The 17,667-nt window shown below is 60.7% G+C and overlaps 1 protein-coding gene across 5 annotated transcripts in view; it reads left to right on the top strand.

Moving 5' to 3' along the window:
- Positions 1-17,667, top strand: part of KCNIP2 (potassium voltage-gated channel interacting protein 2) — a 138,339-nt gene that overhangs the window by 63,262 nt on the left and 57,410 nt on the right. The window contains exon 1 of one of the 5 annotated variants that reach the window (XM_074959500.1): positions 6,131-6,232. The exons of 3 other annotated variants lie outside the window; for them this stretch is intronic. In XM_074959500.1, coding sequence (XP_074815601.1) covers positions 6,145-6,232 — 88 coding nt within the window. In that variant the 5' untranslated portion in view covers positions 6,131-6,144. Of the gene's footprint in view, positions 1-6,130; positions 6,233-16,868; positions 16,995-17,667 lie in introns of those variants that run through there. One more of the 5 variants, XM_074959498.1, reaches the window with a different exon arrangement.

Raw genomic sequence — 17,667 nt, 5'->3', positions numbered from 1 at the left:
CTCCAGTCCTGTCCTTGGTAGCTGGGCAGTGCCTCCAAAGCCAGCCCCCACTGCCTGCCCCCTGCACCGGCTTCCCGTCCGCACGAGATCCACCCCCCCTTCCCCAGCACTGACACGCTTCGCTTCCCCCTCTCCACCAGCCCGGCGACCCTGCTCCCTCCTGCCCTGGGACCTCTTCCTCCCCCTGCGGCCGCGCTGACCCCCAGCGAGCGCCTCGGACCCACGGCACGGGCACCCGCTGCCTGGCATTCCTCCAGCTCCAGCCGGGATCCCCGCCAGCCTGGCCTCCACACCTCCTCCAGGCCAGGCCTCTGGGCCGTGCGCTCCTGGGCCTCTGTGGGCTGCTCCCACCTCCCTGGGCTTCTGATACACCTGCCCCTTCCACCTCCTTTCCCTGTGCTGCCTCGGGCCATCCCTCTGCTCCTGTGGCTCCAGCCCCCATCCTGTGCCTGTCTCTGTCACCCTTCAGCTGCATCCCAAAGGGGCCAAACCCGAGCGCCTGACCTCTCCTCCCAGCCCTGTCACTCTGGCCTCCACCCTGGGGCTCGCTGATGCCCCCTGCCTCGTACGGCCAGGCCATGTCTAGGACTTGCTGCCTCTTCCCCTATGACATCTTGAAGAGCCAACCTGAGCTCTGTCCCCACCCCCAGAGTACCACTGCCATCCCTAGCACCCATGTTGTGCCCTGCCCTGAAGCCATCCGCACCAAGCATCCCCATCTAACTCTGCGCTCCCCAGCCCGCTCCACTCCACCAGCAGTGCCAGCCTCACCCACCACCTTGCTTGCCACCCACTGTGCCTGGGGCTGGTCTGCAAAGCCCCACCCTGGCCTCTTTCACATGTTCACCATATGGGTCCCCAGAAATGCCCTGGCACTGTGCAGAGAGACAAGAGCCTCCTGGTCTGCTCTGCCAGCATGATCTATCCCCTTTCCTCGTGCCCCCCCTCCCCCCGTTTGGGTCATAAATTCCAAGGCCAGAAGGGACCACTCTGATCTTCTGTGGACTGTGCTATACAGGAGGTCAGATTAGAAAACCCCCCCCCCCCAGGGCAGATCTCTTATAAAAACATCCAATCTTAATTTCAGGTTATATGCTATTTGAGACAGGGACTGTCTTCTCTTGTAATTGTACAGTAGGCTGTAAGCACTGCTAAAAACACACTGGTAACAACTGAAATAGTTGAGTTAACTTTTTTATGGTGGTGTCATTAGGTTTCAGAGTCAACACCCCACCAAGGTGAAAAGGAAGAGCTCATGCCTCTTTTAAAACTGGTCCAGCTGTTCTCTGTGGTTTCAAATGAGCCGATTGCTGCCATGTCTGGACACCAAGGGACACGGCACCTGTTCCTCCCTTGTGCTGACTCGGGGTTGCATTCGGAGCGAATAGGAGGGTGAGATACATGGATATCGCTAAATGCAAACAGAAATCCTGCCAGAGAAGTACCTGAGTGAGCCGCTGGCCTGTTCAGGCCCTGAGTGAGCCCTGCTGGTGCTGTGCAGGCAGCTTTGTTAGGGCAGGGTTGCTCAGGACCCGTGGTGGTTACTGTAGGGTTGCTCGGGTACTATGTTGTCGTGGGGTTGGTCAGCCCGATTCTCTGTGCACTGGCTTGGAGGCTCGCTCGGGAGCACTTGCCTGTCGGCGTGGGTTTGTTATTGTAGGGTGCTCTTGAGCACTCGGCCGCTGCTCAGGCGTTCATTCTGGTGGGGAAACACAACCCTGACGGATGGTGCACAATCTTCTGTTCGGACGCAGGGTGGGGCAGCAGGGCAGAGGGACCCAGGCAGCATATCCCTGGCCAGTGCATGCTGCCCTGGGGTGTTGGTCTAGTGAGCCTGTGTAACAAGGCTGGTTCTGGCGGGACCCCACTGAGAGTGCCAATTCAGGACAACCTGCTTCGAGCAGGGCAGTTACAGCCCCAGGCTGGGGTTTCTGTGCACACTGAGGCAAACCAAACCAGCCAGACAGAGAGGACTTTGGTTTTACCCCACTGGCTAACCACAAGTCCCACCAGCGATTCCCTTAGACACTCCAGTTTCCCAGTATCCCCACCAGTGCCCCTCGTTATGAGGACAGATGGTTATGAAAACCAATACCCCAGTAAAAGAGAAAAGGTTCTTTTGGGTCCAAGCCCCAGACCCAGGTCAATATACAAATCAGATCTTACCCACAAATCACGCTGCTGCCAGTCCTTTAGAATCTAAAGCTTTATTCATAAAAGGAGAGAGATGAGAGCTAGAATTGGTTCAATGGAATCAATGACACACAGTGATGGCAAAGTCCTTGGTTCAGGCTTGCAGCAGTGATGGAATAAACGGCAGGTTCAAATCCAGTCTCTGGAGAACATCCCCAGCTGGGACGGGTCTTTCAGTCCTTGGTTCAAAGCTTCAGTGCAGCAAAGTCCCTCTAGAGGTCAGAAGCAGGATTGAAGACAAGATGGAGATGAGGCATCAGCCTTTTATAGTCTTTTTTCCAGGTGTAAGAACCCCTCTTTGTCCTTACTGTGGGAAAATTATAGCAAAATGGAGTTTGGAGTCACATGGGCAAGTCCCTGCACACCTTGCTGAGTCCCAAGCTGATGGTCCTTAATGGGCCATCCAGCAGGCTAGGCAGAGCTGACACCAACTTGTCTGGGGTGTCACCCAGAAGCATAGCACACGAGTTTGAAATACAGACAGTACAGAGCCAATATTCATAACTTTAACTACAAGAATGATACCCACATATTGACAGCATAATCATAACCAGCAAACCATAACCTTGTCTGAGACACCTTATTTGAGCCCCTTTATACAAGATTTGGTACCACTACAAGACCTTGGTTGCAACAATGATCTATATGGTCCCAGATTATGTCACTAACGTCACACCCTGATGGGATCATGTGTGGGGATCAAACCTGGGACCTCTGGCTGGACCAAGCATGAGTCGAGCCCATGAGCTGGGAGGCAGTCGTGGACTTGCATGTGATCCAGCCACTAGAGCGGGGCAGAGAGCTGTAGTGTGGTTATAACCTGCTCATGGGAGACTGGGGGAGTGGGACCAGGTGCAGCCTGACCCAGCTGGGGAAAATAATCCAACCCCCAGCTCCTGTGTGGCAGGTGGTGATGCCAAGGGAGATGGAGGGCAGTGAGCTGCCACCATTGGAGAGGAGCTGTTCGGAGACCTGCCAGGCGAGGGGCTGTGCTGGGCGTGAAGTGGGTTCCACATATCCCACCCATCCCAGAGCTGTCTGAGCCTCTGACCTTCCTTTCTGTCCCCTGGTGGCTGGAGTCATGTGACGGGTCCCAGGAATCAACCCCCCTTCCTTGCCTCCCCCCAGCCCAGTTCCTGTGACAATAAGGCAGAACCCACTGACCTAACTTAGACTTTCAGCCGGCCTGCAGCCAGGTCCTCACACGTGGCCTGGTGGTAATGGAGGCAAGGTAACATCATGGAGCAAAAACCTGGCTGAGACCGTCGGGTTGGTCAACATTCACCATGGCAGGAGGCTGGCGGCTGGTGCCTCTGTTGCTAGGGCCTGTGTCAGGGCCGGCTCCAGCGTTTTTGCCACCCCAAGCAGCAAAAAAACAAAACAAAAAAAAACCTTGCCACCGAGCACAGAGCTGGAGTGATGGGGCGGCCGCCGAATTGCTGCCGGCGACCGAAGAAGGGTCATGTCCCTGCCGCCAAATTGCAGCCGAGCGCGAGACGCTGTGACAGAGCGGCCGCCGAGTTCCTGCCGCCCCAGAGCCCGCCGTCCTGCCGCCCCTTTACATTTGCCACCCCGGGCACTTGCTTGGTTCGCTGGTGCCTGGAGCCAGCCCTGGCCTGTGTTTAAATATATTTATTAATGATCTGGAACGGGGGATGGGAGACTTCCAGATGACCCAAGGTTATGTAAATTGGGCAGGACCAGAGAGACTCAAACCCAGCCAAGGGAATGGATAACATGATGGCAAGTGAGAGACACTGTGGATAAATGCAAAGTAATGCACGGTGGGGGAAGTACTGAGACAGAGGCTGGGCAGAGTTGTTGTATAATTTTGGATGTATAATGTTGATGTTTGTGTTTAAGCTTTTTTTTGTTTTGATTTTAAACTTTCATCATTGTGGGAATCCCCTCGGGTGCACGGCAAGCATGTCATGCTGGTAGCTGCTGAGACACAAAATGTTAAAACTTTATCATTGGCAAAACCCCAATTGTCGATATCCCATGTCAAGAAAATATATAAAGTAAATATCCTCAAATAGACCCCTAGGAGGTTCTCATTCAGCCCTGTTCTTAGTCTGATCAGTGCCGATGGAAATATTTTTTCCATGGGTTTGCGCATATGGTGAAATCCAAGTTTACTGACATTTACCAAAAACAATCTAATCCTTCCACACCTGCTCGTATGTTACCTCGGGCCCGAGATGAACGGTGTGAAAGGCACCTGGGCTCACTGTGCAGCTATAGCTTAAAAAAAAAAATCTAACCAGGTGTTAGGATGCATAAGGAAGGGGCTAGACAACAGCAGCAGATAAATCAATGGTGCAGGTATGAGCACCCTCCTCACACAGAACTTGAAGGGGGGTGAGAGGCTCCACGGCCTGCAAAACTCTCCTCCAAAGAGAATGAAAAGAGGGGGCGGGTTGCCTGGGGGGCCAATAAGAGGAGCGATGAGAAAAGTTTGTAAGCAATAACACACCTCGAGCATGGGAGCTGTTCTCCTGTCCCATAACACATGAACCTGGGCATTTTCACTTAAATGAAAAGGTGGAAATGCTTTCACACCGCAGGATTAGCATGTGGAACTCACTGCCACAGGATGTCATTGAGGCCAAAAACTTAGCAAGATGCAAAAAGGGACTGGACATTTTATATGGATAACAGATAAACTGCCCCGTGTGACCCCCTAGCCCTGACAGAGCATCTCCCACTGACTATGGGGGGGCACACCCAGCATCCCACCAACACACTGTCACCAGGGCACCCTGGAGCCTCTCTTTCCCTCCCCCTGCCCCTATGTGTGCAGTTTCTCTAACACACCCCTCTGGCTCAGGGCAATAACCCACACGCTGCCAAAGGCCGAGGGAGAGGCTGAGCCCTGGGTGTGGAGTGGGTGTCCAGGGTGAGGCCTGCATGGGGGGCTGGCCGGCTGTGCCCTACTCGGGGGCGGGGGAGGGGATGGGCCCTGCCCTGCCCTGCCCTGCCCTGCCCTGCCTGGGGGGCTGGAGCAGGGGGGATGGGCCCTGCCCTGCCGTGCCTTGTGGGGGGGATGGGCCCTGCCCTGCCTGGGGGGCTGGAGCAGGGGATGGGGATGGGCCCTGCCCAGCTCTGCCCTGCCCGGGGGGGGGGGGGGCAGGAGGGGGAGGGATGTGCCTGGCTGTGCCCTGCCTGGGGGCCGGGGGGGATTGGGCCCTGCCCTGCCAGGGGGGATGGGCCATGCTCTGCCCGGGGGGCTGGAGGCAGGCATGGGCCTGGCTGTGCCCTGCCCGGGGGGCTGGAGGCAGGCATGGGCCGTGCCCTGCCTGGGGGATGGGCCCTGCCTTGCCCTGCCCTGCCCTGCCGTGCCCTGCCTGGGGGGTGAGATGGGCCCTGCCTGGGGGGCTGGAGGGGGGCATGGGCCCTGCCCTGCCCAGCTGGGCCCTGCCTGGGGGGTGAGATGGGCCCTACCCGGGGGGCTGGAGGGGGGGGCATGGGCCCTGCCCTGCCTGGGGGGTGGGGGGATGGGCGCGCCCCCGCCCCTTTGGGGGCAGGAGCATCCTCGCCGGCGCCGGGAGGCAGGCGGGGAGGCGGCGGCGCCCCATTGGTCAGCGGGACCTGTGGAGTCTGGCCGTTGCCATGCCGACCGCGGCATCCCGCGGGGCCCCCCCCGGCGCGGGGCGGGGGGGCTGGCGGCCCCATCGCGGCGGCGGGGCAGAGCCCGGCCACAGGCGGCTGCGGGCGCGGACCGGCCGGGCCCTCCCCGCTGCGCGCCGGGCCAGCGCCTCCCGCGCCCCTGGGCGAGCCCCGGCCCGGACTTCCCCGGCTGGCCCCGGGCCCTGCGGCTGCCGGGATCGGGGCCCGGGGGCCGGGCTGGACCCGATGCCCGGGGAGCCGGGGTGCCGGGGAAGGGAGATCCTGCGCCCCGGCGGGGACGGGGTGTGGCCGGCTGCCGCCCGGGCGCTGCCCGCGGGCACCATGAGCCGCTGCCAGCGCCGGTGCCAGCGGCAGCTGCGGAAGGTGATTCGCTGCTTCTACCACTTTGTCACCGGGACCCTCTCGCCAGGTAGGGAGCCCCGGCGGGGTGTGTGGGGGGCCGGGGGGGGCCCGGGGGGGACTGTGCCCCGCGTTGGCAGCGCGGAGACTGGCAGCGGGGCCGGAGTGCCTTTCCTGGGCTTGTCTGGAGTCTCTTAGCAGTGGGGAAGGGGGGGTTGTCAGAGCCCCCCCCCCACCCCCATGGGTTATCGGAGTTGTTCGGGGGGCAGGCGGCGTGGTATTGGGGACTACAGAGGGGTCCGTGTCTGGAGATTGGGGGAAGGGTTGCTACAGAAATCAGATCCGCTGTGGGATGTGGGGGGTGGGGGAGTCATTCCCACGCACACACCTGGGGGGCACAGCACTGGGGATTGAATTGCAGCCTCCCCATGCCCTGCCCCCCAGGAGAGATGATATGGGGGCTTGGGGCATGGGTTGGGGGCAGGGATCCACTCTCCCGTCTACCCCCAGACCAGCATCATGTGTATGGCTGGCCCCAGCCCTAGGGGTTGCAGGCTTGGGGTCAGTCCTCGGGGAGCCCACGCCCTGAGCTCTGGGAGCAGGTTGTCTTTGATGCCGAGTTACAATCCAACCCTCCCCTTTCCCTGGGTCCAGGAGACCAGCTGCTGCTTCCCCAGCTGCACCAGGAGAGACCCCCACCCTCCCTCCCTGGCTGGGTGCGGTCACCTGGGGCACCTCAGCGATGTCATTTAGCAACAGTCAGAGACCCGGGGGGTGACCCCAGGACTCCCTCTGCCCCACAGGAAAAAGAGGTGAAGGCCTTGGCCCCTCCCTGGACAGGGGTCTTCATCCCCCCACACCCATTCGCTGCCAGCAAACCCAGCAGCCCTTCCCCCGTGACAGGCTCTGGATTGCTCTGGAGGTGTCTCTTGTGGGGAGAGGCATCAGTGGTGCCCAGTGGCATGCACGGCTGCCAGCGCTGAGTGACTGGACCCTGCCCGTGCCTCAGGGCGTCTGCCTTGCTTGAGAGCCGTCTGCGCCCTCCGGATCCAGCGAGTGCCAGGCAGGCTGGTCGGGCTAAACCAAGAACTGACCCGAACCAGCCCGAAACCCCGGACTCTCCTATACGTGGGGCTGGCTGAGCTCTCCCTGGTCCCGTGCCGCCCCTGCCCTTCCAGATCCCACTTGGCCAGAGGCTGCGCCCGGGGTCTCTGGCCCGGCGTGCAGAGCTAGGTCCTGCTTGGCGTCACCACTTGTAGCCGCTTCTCCAGCTGTGGTTCTCCCGTTCGGAAGGAATCCACCCTTCCCCACGGAGCTGGGGATGCACCGCCGGATGGGGGTCCCCTTTCCCTAGAGATCCCTGACTGGGAAGCCCTGATCTCTCCTCCCTGCACTGGGGTGAGACTCCTGCTGCCCCGAGATGCCCTGTGGGAGCCCTGGGTTTGATTCCTGGCTCTGGTGTCTCGCTCCCTGGGGCTGACGGGGTGGGTGCCACAAAGGCAGGAGTGTGCTGTGCTAAGTTGGGGGTGCTGAGGGGGGAGGGAGGTGGATCGCTCTATAGCAAGCCCCTTGGGCTCGTGCGTCAGCACTGGGCGAGGGCATGAGACTTGCAGTGCGCCCCGGCCCGTCACTCCGTCTGGCTTCGTCGCGTTGTGGGAGTCTCATTCCACAGGACTGTCTGTGGCAGAGGCTACAAGGAACCCACCTCTTGGCGCTGTGCCTGGTGCTGGGCCGACGGGCTCTGATTTCACATTCAGCAGCCGTCCTGCCTTGGGCAGGGAGCCTGTCACGTCTCGGGAGCCGAGCAGGCTCGGCTCTGGGAGGAGCGAGCGTGCAGCGTGGAATGAGTTGGATGACTGCGGGGTGGCGAGGGGGGCGGCCTCTCTCCTCAGCTGGTGCTGGGTCCCAGTGCAGTGCTGGGGCGGGGTGGGGGGGCTGCGCTGCTGGAATAGCGGGGGGAGGGGGCCTATTATGGGCCAATCTCCTTTCGGAGTCAGCTGCTCCCAAATGGGGGCTGGAGGTGCCTTCTTGGCCAGCAGCAGGCAGGGATGCCAGCCGGGGTGTGAATTACAGCAAAGCGCTGCCCCCTGGAAGTGGCACCGGGCTGTAAGCAGTACTGGTGTGGCTCTCGCTGGCCCTGCCTCTCCTTCCTGTGGCTTTTGGACCAGGGCCAGTGGGTTTGTGCTGGGGTGAGTGAGAAGAGCCGGGGCCCGTGGGAGGCCAGCTCTCCTGTGCTCGTCAGCTGCCCACCTTCCCCCACCACGTGGCCTGGAGTTGGGGCTCAGCTGCTGCAGTGACGTCCCTGCGGGCCTTTCAGAGGAACCTGCGCCGGCCCACGTTCTGCCGTCACGTCACCGCCTGCTCCACCCCGTGGGCCCCGCTGCCGCGGCACTCAGCCAGCCGGACTGCGGCACGGTCAAAGGCCTCCGTAGGTGGCTGCCCAGCCGGCGAGTGCCGTCCCCCGCGCCGACGGGAAGCGCAGCCACTTGGAGCCCAGCCCGCTGAGCTCCTCGCTCTGCATCAGGCAATTACAGCCCCAGCCGCTCGTTCTGGAGCGTGGCGACAGCTTCCCAGCCCCATCCCAGAGCACGGCCACGGGCTGGCACTGCCACGGGCTGGCACTGCCACGGGCTGGCCTGGCCCACGCCTCCAAGGGGCAGCCTGGAGAACCATCGCGGCTGGTTCCCTGCTGCTTGCGGCAACTGGCTCTTAATTACACACGCGCTCCCCCCCCCCTTGTGAGGGGCTGTGTGTGCCTGTGTGTCCGTGTCCATGTCCGTGTATCCACGCTCGTGCAGCCAGGGTGCTATCCCCAGAGAGAAGGGGAAGATGACGGGAGCATTCCCCTGGAACAGTCGGCGGAGGGACCTTCACTTGCCGTGTGTCCCTGCTGACGTTGTCCCCTTACGGCCCAGGGAGACGGTGACCTTGGCCTCCGTTAGCTTGTGCAGGTCCTGGAAGATGCATAGGGCCCATCCCACAATAAGTGGGGTGGGTCAGGTGGCAGTGTTTGGTGAGCCGGGGTGGGAGCAGGTGGATTTTAGCAGAGGAGATGGCTTGGCTAACACCCTGCGGGGTGGGTGTGGGGGCAGTAAGAAGCCAAGCCAGCCTGGTGGATCTGCCGGCATTGGGCAGAGCAAGGAGTCTCTGTTACCTTGGTCTGTTCTTTCTGACCTAACATGGGCTCCCACCTCTGCAGGGGCCCCAGACGCTGCTGGGAACAAGGCATCCCCTAGGCTCTGTCCGGGTGTGCTGAGCTGTGGGGCTGCCTTGCCTGCTGTGGGCCTTTGCCCCCTCTCCTTGCAAGGGGCTGGTGCAGGGCTCTTCCCCTCTGAGTGTGCCTGGGGCTGATCCTCACCCCTCCCATCTCACCCTCCCCCGTGTGCTGAGCAGTCACGCTCTGCAGGGGGGCTGCAGGCTGTGACCCCCGCCCCCCTTCAGGGGTTGCAAGGCAGCCTCAGCTCTTTCAATGCCAAACTCAAGTTCACAGGGACCCTTCCCAGCCCCGCCCCACTGCAGGAGCCACTGCCCCTTTGGCAGTGCTCTTAGCCATCTGGCACCAGCTCTCAGGGCTGCAAGGGCGGCACGCTGCCTGCGGAGAAACTGGCTGAGACCCCCCCCCCACTCCCCAGGCCACGGTGCAGCTCTTGGTTGCTTCCCGCTAAGGCTGGCTGGGACCCGGTGAGCTCGAGGTGAGCGGCCGCACATAGCTCGAGCCGTCTGGTTCCAGCCCTGCCTCCTCAGCAGCCAGGGAAGATGATCACACCAGCCCCAGCTGGCCAGGGATGGATCCGTGAACCTCAATGAGGCTGCAGAAGACACGAGAGAGGAATCTCTTGACATCCCACCCAGCCCCTGTGTCCCCCGGGCAGCGTGGGGAGCTCCTCGCAGCTGGAGGAAAACAAGAGCTGACCCCCCGGTGACAATCTGGACTGATGCATAGCTGCGTCTCCTCAACGCTCCAATCTGGGGTGCCCTTTAGGCTGCTTCACTGTGAGAACAGCCACTCCCCGTCTGTTCAGACACAGCCTCCAGCATGCAAAATCACTCCCAGCTTCTAGCCAGCCAGTCCTGAATCGTATTGCAGGGCAACACCAGCAAACTCCCGGCCCCAGACTTGCACTGTGTGTCTTGTACTGCCCAGCTCTGTCCTTCGGTGTAATACAAGATCATGGAAAGGCCGTCATTTCATTAACAGAAAATGAAATGCACAAACCCTGTTATCTCAACTGGAGGTTCCCAAACACTTCAATCCAAACACACGCTGGCTTAAAGAAAACAATTACAATAAATTTATTACTACAGAAAGATAGATTTTAAGTGATTACAGGGAATGAGGCATAAAAGCCAGAACCGATTACAAAAAAATAAAAGGTAAAATGCAAATTGTGACGATGTGATGCAGCAGGGAGGGGGGAGTGTTGACCTGGGAATGTGCCCTGGGGATGGGAGACCTGAGAGCCTGTCACCTGAGCCAGGAGGGGGAGGGGGAGGTGACACCTCTGCCCGGGAAACTGGACAAAGGCTGCAGGAGAGAGCCTGCTGGGGGGGTTTAGTGTCAGTTTGGTGCTGGGTGGAGGAACGCAGGGAACCCCAGGGCTGGGGTCTGAGCTCCCTGCCCCCCAGAAGGACTTGACTGAGGGGTCCTGGTTGTACCCACAAGCTCTGTTTTGGACTGTGTTTCTGTTGTCCAATAAACCTTCTGTTTTACTGGCTGGCTGAGAGTCTCAGTGAATCCCAGGAAGAGGGGTGCAGGGCCTGGACTCCCCCACACTCCGTGACAGACCTAACTTAACAACCTAAGTGAATTTAAAGCAAAAGGTTTCTCTCGCCATATGCTTACAGCAGTCTAGCTGGATCCCTTCAGCCAGGACCCCTCCCCAAGTTCAATGATGCTTCCTTTTCAAATGTTGTTGGTGCCTTGAGTAGAGCTGAGGGGAGAGAGGTGATCTGGGCCTCTGTTCCTCATTTTTATATCTTTTCCTCCTCTTTGAGAATCATTTCCAGTTGGGTTCAGGCAAAAGCCAGTCTGTTTACATGGGAACCCCCTGCTGTTCCTTTGCCAAGATGTAAATCTCTCGCTCACACCTTTCTTCCTGCCAAAGAATGGCCGCTTACCCAAGTGATGGTTCATGTGATTAAGATGATACCTGGCCGAGGCGTACATTTACCTTTCGTCTCTGAGGAACTGGGTTGTGCTTGCTTTTCTAAACTTGGAGCATGTCTCAGCAATGTCCTACAGTAGAATCTTAACTTTTCATACGATGTTGCCACTCATATTTAACCAGGACACTAATGTTCAGCAGTTTATGAGTTTTCCACTGACACCTCACAAGGTATACTTTGTACAGAACTTATCATGGACTGGTAAAAAGGGTGAACATAAGAGTATAGTCTGTCATGCCCCCATTCGAACCCCAGGCCCAATGAGTGGGATGTTTAGAAGGGTCACCTTCAAACAGCTGCCCTACCCTGCACAGCAGGGAATGGGGAGAGGGAGAGAGAGGGTTAGCTGAAAATCCTGGAGCACACACCTGTCTTCTCTGCTCCCTCCCTAAACAGGGAATGTAGCGTCTCCCTGAGGACTAATGGGGCGAAGGCCCAACTTCCGGAGTCTGAGCCTCTAGGCGCTTGCTTCTCTGAGGCCATGAGAACTAGAAATGTTCTGATTTGTGAACTGATCGGGGAGGTTCTCCCTGTAACGCTGCCTGCAGCTACTTGGGTGCAGATACCCGGCAGGAACCAGCCACAGACCCCCCATGGGCTGTGAGTTCTGCACTTCGATCTCACCCACCAATTATCAAGTGCGAGTGAACTCCTTAGGCGCTGGAGCAGCCTGACCAGGGAGTCCCAGACAGTCCCCTTGGGGTCTCCGGGCTGTCCCGCCTCCCCGGTGAGCTGCCTGTGTGACCGCTGGGCCCTTACACCTGGACCCCGGCGACATTCAGGCTGCTCCCCGTCCCAAAGGACCCGTCACTTACCCCAGGTCAGTTGCACCTTAGATCTCGCACCAGAGACAGCGCTGCTGGCGAATCCTAGAATTACCTATAGAATAAATCTGATGATCTTTTATAAATAACTCTTATTTCCTTAAAGTGAAAGCAGAACTGGGGCTTGAGGAAAACACCCAATGTGGCGAGACTCCTGATCTTATAATCTCAGGGGCTGGTAGTACTGGGGCAGCTGTGCCATGAATGGAGAAATGTCCGTGTCTCTGGGGCTGTTTCCACACAGCCCTGGCTGATGGGGGCGTGGGCAACGCTGGGAGTTGTGGTTCTAATTTTCCAGGCCTGTCAGTGCAACCCTTCCCCGGCTGCCCCCCAGCCTTTCGGCTGCACATCCCTCTCCTTGACTTTGCTTGGGTTTTGACATGGCTGTCTCAGGCTGGGAGTGAATCCTGTGTCCCGTGCCCTTAGAGAAAGGGGTTTGGGCTGGGTTAAGAACCCAACTATTCGTAAGGTGGCTGGTGCTGAGCCGCCCCCCCCAGCGCCAGCCAATGTTCCCTCTAGTTTTTTACGTCCATGTGTGGAATGAGTTTTGTTTTGTGCACGAATATGGAGGTGATGTGTGGTGGGGGTGGGGCCGAGGGGTTCAGAGTGTCGGAGGGGCCTCAGGGCTGGGGCAAAGGGGTGTGGGCTCTGGGGTGGGGCTGAGAATGAGGGGTTTGGAGTGCAGAAGCGGGCTCAGGGCTGGGGCAGAGGATTGGAGTGTGTGTGGGGGGGGTGACGGCTCCGGCTGGGGGTGCGGGCTCTGGGGTGGGGCCGGGGATGAGGAGTTTGGGGTGCAGGCTGCCCCGGGGCTGTGGCGGGGAGAGAGGACTCTCTCCAGCCCTCTCTCGCTGCAGCAGCCTGGGGCTGGGGGAGAGGCACCTCTCCCCAGCCATGGTAGCTCCGAGGCTGGGACTGGGGGAGAGTTGCCTCTCCCCACCTGTGCAGCCCTTGATGGCCAGCTGCCCGGCCATGTGACTGTGCAGCTTAAAGGGAACTTCCCCCGCCACCTCTGCCCAGACCCTGAGCTCAGACTTTAACCCTGGCCCAGGGAATCCCAGCGACTCCTCCGTCTATTGGCAGGGTTCTCGCAGCTGAAACCAGCCATCCGGGGCATGCAGACAGCGCAAGCAGAGCCACTCTCCATCCCCGCCTGGCTGGGCTACAGGGGCCATTCCTGGGCACTTGGGGCCACAGCTTGGCGCTTACCCCCTTGTGGGACCTGGACAAGTTTATAATTCTGCCTGCTGCTGAATCAGCTGGTCTGGGGCCTGCCCTGGAGAAGGGCGCTGGGCTCTGGAGCTCGCTGAGAGAGGGCAGTAGGGACACCAGATTGGATGGGCCGGGGCATAGGAGGCAGGATGCCAGGCTAGATGGGCCCATGGTGTCGCTGCTCCTGGCTGGGAATCTTCGACTGCTTTGGAAAGCCGTGGTGGTGGCAGCTGGAGCCCAGAGCCTCCCTGGTCCGTGATGGTGGAGCGGGGCCCTGCAGGTGTGACAGCAGGCCTGGGGCCAGTGCAGGGCATGCTCTATGGGGCCCCCCAGGCCAGCCCGCTCCCTCTATCTCCGCAATCCCGGTCTCTGAACTGTGCTCACCCGCTCTGCTGCTCCGGCCCCCCACATGGTGCTTGTCCCCACGCATGGCTCCCGGGCACTGGCACCCTGATCCCTCGCCGGGTGCCGTTCCCTTGGCCCGCTGGGGCTGCCTGCACCAGGAATGGCTCTGCCGCATCTTGGGACTGTCTGGCAGGGGGATCTCTTCCAATTTCTTCCCCAGGGATGCTGCACTGGGCCAACCTCCCAGCAAAGCCGGGCAAACCTCCCAGCGTAGCACGGCCTGTCTGCATCGGGGGTCGTGCTGCGGCTGGCATGGGGCAAATCCCCCACCTGCCCAGGGGGCCTGGTGAGACCCCGTGCTGCCTGGGCCAAGGACGGGGCGAGAGAAATGACTTAATCAATTTACCAGGTTAAAACTGTGACTTCAGCGCCCGAAAATAGAACGGCGCCGATATCTTCATGTGCTGATTAATAACGTGCCCCGTCTCTGATTAGCAGCTGGGTAATAAGGGAGCAGCTATGACCTAAATTTAACTCTCCTAATGGGTGATGGCCCGAGAGCCAAAAAAAAAAAATCTGTCCACCAGCCCATCCCCTGGCTGCATGGCCCAGGTCCCGCCCTGCTCTGGGAGGAGGCCGGACCTCCCGCCAGGGAGCAAAGCACCCCGGGGAGTCTCTGGAGCTGCCCAGGGCTGGCAGCAGCTGCCGAGTCAATGGGCTGTGGCCCCCGTGCGGCTCCAACCCAGCGTGGGAGCAGAGATACAGTCCAGCTCCTCCGGGGCTTGTCTCTGGGGGCAGCCAGTGGGGCCCCCCTGCAGCACCCCGCCCCGGAGTGCGACCCCTAGTGCCTGGGAGTCCCCGGGGGAGCAGGGGAGCTTGCCTGGGCCATGCACAGGATCCCCCGAGAGCCCCTGCCAGCGTCTATCCCCTGCTGCCGTCTTCACGCACCCCCGTGGCAGTGCCGCGGAGGGGGTGACAGGGGCCAAGGGGGTCCCAGATGGGGGGAATGACTGATCTGCAAGGAGGCTGCATCCTGTTGCGACCAGCCAGGGTGGCGACGGAGGGGACCACGTTTGGGGGCAGCTCTCCCCCCGGCTATCTCTGTGACACCCCCACGCCACCCCTCACCCAGCACCCGTGGCTGGCCATGCCATTGGCTGGTGGCCCTGGCCCCAAGAGGGGGGACTGCGCGGAGACGGCTCTGACGGCTGCGTCTGGCTGAGGGGCCCTGCCCTCGGGCATGGCTATTTATACCCCGTGCGCGACAGCGGGCTGGCGAGGTGGCTAATTTTAGCCGGGTGGCAGCGCTGTGCTTTGGTGGTAGCACCAGCTGGCGGGGGAAGGGGGCGTTCACAGCCTTATTCTAAAACCTGAGTCAGAAAGTGGGACAGCAGCATCTGCCACTCGGCTCCAGCTGGGTCTGAACACGGGCCCGGGGCTGCGGGAAGCCTAGAAGCACAGAGGTTTATGCAGCCTCGTCTGTGATAACTCCCCCCGGCCTTCACCCCTCGGTCTGGATCTGCCCCCAGGGTCCGTGGGGCCTGCCGGCAGCGTGGGGAGGGGGATGGTGTGTGTCTCTCTCTCCCATGCACAAAGCCCCCAGGCTGTCACTGCTCAGCTCTGCGCCCAGATGCCCAGAATCACAGCGTTGCGGGTCTCAGCTGGCGTGAGGGGGCTGGGCTGCCCGGGGCGGGGTGTGGGGGTGCTGCCGGGCGGTTAGAACAGGGGGCTGAGTCAAGACTCCTGGGTTCTGATCCCCTGCTGCAGCCGGGGTGAAGGATCTTGGGTGCCGGGGTTCTGTGTGTGCCCCTGGCCCGGTTGGGGTGACGGATGGAGACCACGGCTCGCCAGGGCAGGTGGGAGTGTCAGGAACACGGCGCTGTCTCAGCTCAGGTTGCCAGGAGAAATCCCAGGGCAGACGAGGCTGCCTCTAGCTTTGCCCGTATTTGCGGGTCGAGGTGACGAATGTGGAGGAGCCGGGGTTTACCTCGCCCTGTAGCTCATGCAGCAACCGCACCCTGCCCAGCCTTCGCTGGCATCTGGCCTTGGGGTGACTAACTCCAGTTACGAATGCACCTCGTTTTCCCCATGAAGACAAGGCCTCGGAGAGTCTGTCTGTCTGCACTGAGTACAAGCCCCAGGTTAGCCGAGCTCCGGGGAGCAGACCCTGGGTTTGTTAGCCTAGGCCGTGAGCGGCTCCCCTCCTACGTAACCCCAGGTGTGGAGTTGTTGAGCCCAGGCCCCAGCGTCTACCCAGCGTTATGGGTGGTTGGACTTGTCCCTGCATATCCCAGATTTCCCAGCGTCCTCCCAAAACGGGGCTGCTCTGGCCCTTTGTGCACGGGAACACTGCCAGAGGACAAAGGAAGTCGGCCCGGGGCATTGTGGGACACTTTCGGCGAACTCCCAGAGCACGGGTCCAGTGGGGCTGTGTCTGCACTGCAAAGCAACAGGGTTTGAACCCTGGGTTCAGACTCTCCACCCCATGAGGCCCTGGGTCCAAGCCTGGGTTAGTGCAACTGGCATGTAGGCGGAAGAGGGGTTAGGTTAGAGGCTGAGTGAACCCTGGGCTTATGCTGCAGTGTGGACGTGCCCTGGGGAACTCATCCCACATGTGCTGGGAGGTGACAGGCCAGAGGGGGAGGGAACAGAGGAAAGGTGTCTGAGGGACAGAGGTCTGGGGATGGGTGGGAGCACAGAGAGGCCCCAGGGTTGGGGGAGCGCAGAGAGGCCCCCCGTCCATCCCAGCTCCTGAGCGTACGTTGGCCGCAGAGGAGGGCCAGGCCCAGTATCTCTGCAGGCTGCCTGGCCCCAGTGGTGAACTGTCTCGGGTTGGGGGATCTCCCTGGTGAGGGGCCTGGAGCCCTGACATTGGGCCCGTTTAACGGGAGGCAGGGCTGGCTCCTGGGGAGGGGCTAGGCCGGCCCCCCTCTCGCTGAGCCGGCTGGCAGTGCCACGCTCCCTGCTGGGCTCCCCTGGGCCGGCCAGTTATTTTTAGACAGGAGCCATGTGTTAGATGAGAGCAATTACGGTAATTGGTTTGGGAGCTCGGCTATTGTGTGTCGCTCCCGACCCCTTCGCGGGGAGGCAGCGAGTCCCAGCCCGACGCCCGCACTGGCAGGGGGGTGCCGGCACTGGGGGGCACGAGGGCGGGCACCTGGGATGGAGCCATGGAGAGGGCATCCCCGCACAGCGACAGTCTGCTCTATGCCTCGCTGATCGTCATCCTCCTCCTCATTTCCTACTGGTTCACCACCAAGTGCTTCAAGATCATCAGTGGCATCGAAGGTAGTGGCGGGGGGCAAAGGGGGATCTGGTGGGGGAGGGCAGGGCTGGGTCTGCGCCGGGCGGGGAAGTCCCGAATCCCATGGAATGGAGTTTCCCAATTGCCCGGCAAGAGTTTGTCTGTGTCTGTGGCATGTAGAGATTGGGGGTGGGGGGATTGGAGCAGTGGGGGATACAGGAGTGTCTTCCCCTCATTTCCCCTTTACGTTCTCTCTCTCTGAGCTTCCGGCAGCCCCCTGGTGCCCTTTCTCCTTCATCCCGCAGCTGCCAGCCTACAGGGCGGGTTATTCCCTGGCTCTTCCCCGGCCCGTTGCACTTGTACTGTGGTCTGGCGATGCCCGAGGGCAGCTCCCTGGCAGTGCCCTGCTCTGGCAGAGGGAGCTGGCTGCGGCCTGTCTGCCCCTACGTGGAGACGGCTGCCCTGCCTGCGGGCGGTGCTCAGCCCCTCGGCCTGTGTCCCGGCTTCCCCCCATCCCAAACCGATCTCTGGTGTGGCCGGGGAAGGCTGGCGAGGGGTCTGGCTCTGTCACTTTTACACTGGGGTTCTCCTGCGCCAGCCCCAGGCTGCCATGCTGGACTGAGAGCCCCTTGGGGTGGGACGTACGTCTGCATTTGTTTCATTCACCTGGAAATGGGTATTTGGAGGGGTCAGGTGCACTGGATGCCCAAGGGGCTT

The sequence above is a fragment of the Natator depressus genome, chromosome 7, assembly GCF_965152275.1.
Source record: "Natator depressus isolate rNatDep1 chromosome 7, rNatDep2.hap1, whole genome shotgun sequence".
NCBI classification, from domain to species: domain Eukaryota; kingdom Metazoa; phylum Chordata; order Testudines; family Cheloniidae; genus Natator; species Natator depressus.
Note: the sequence above shows the minus strand (reverse complement) of the source record. Positions and strands in the feature narration are given on the sequence as shown.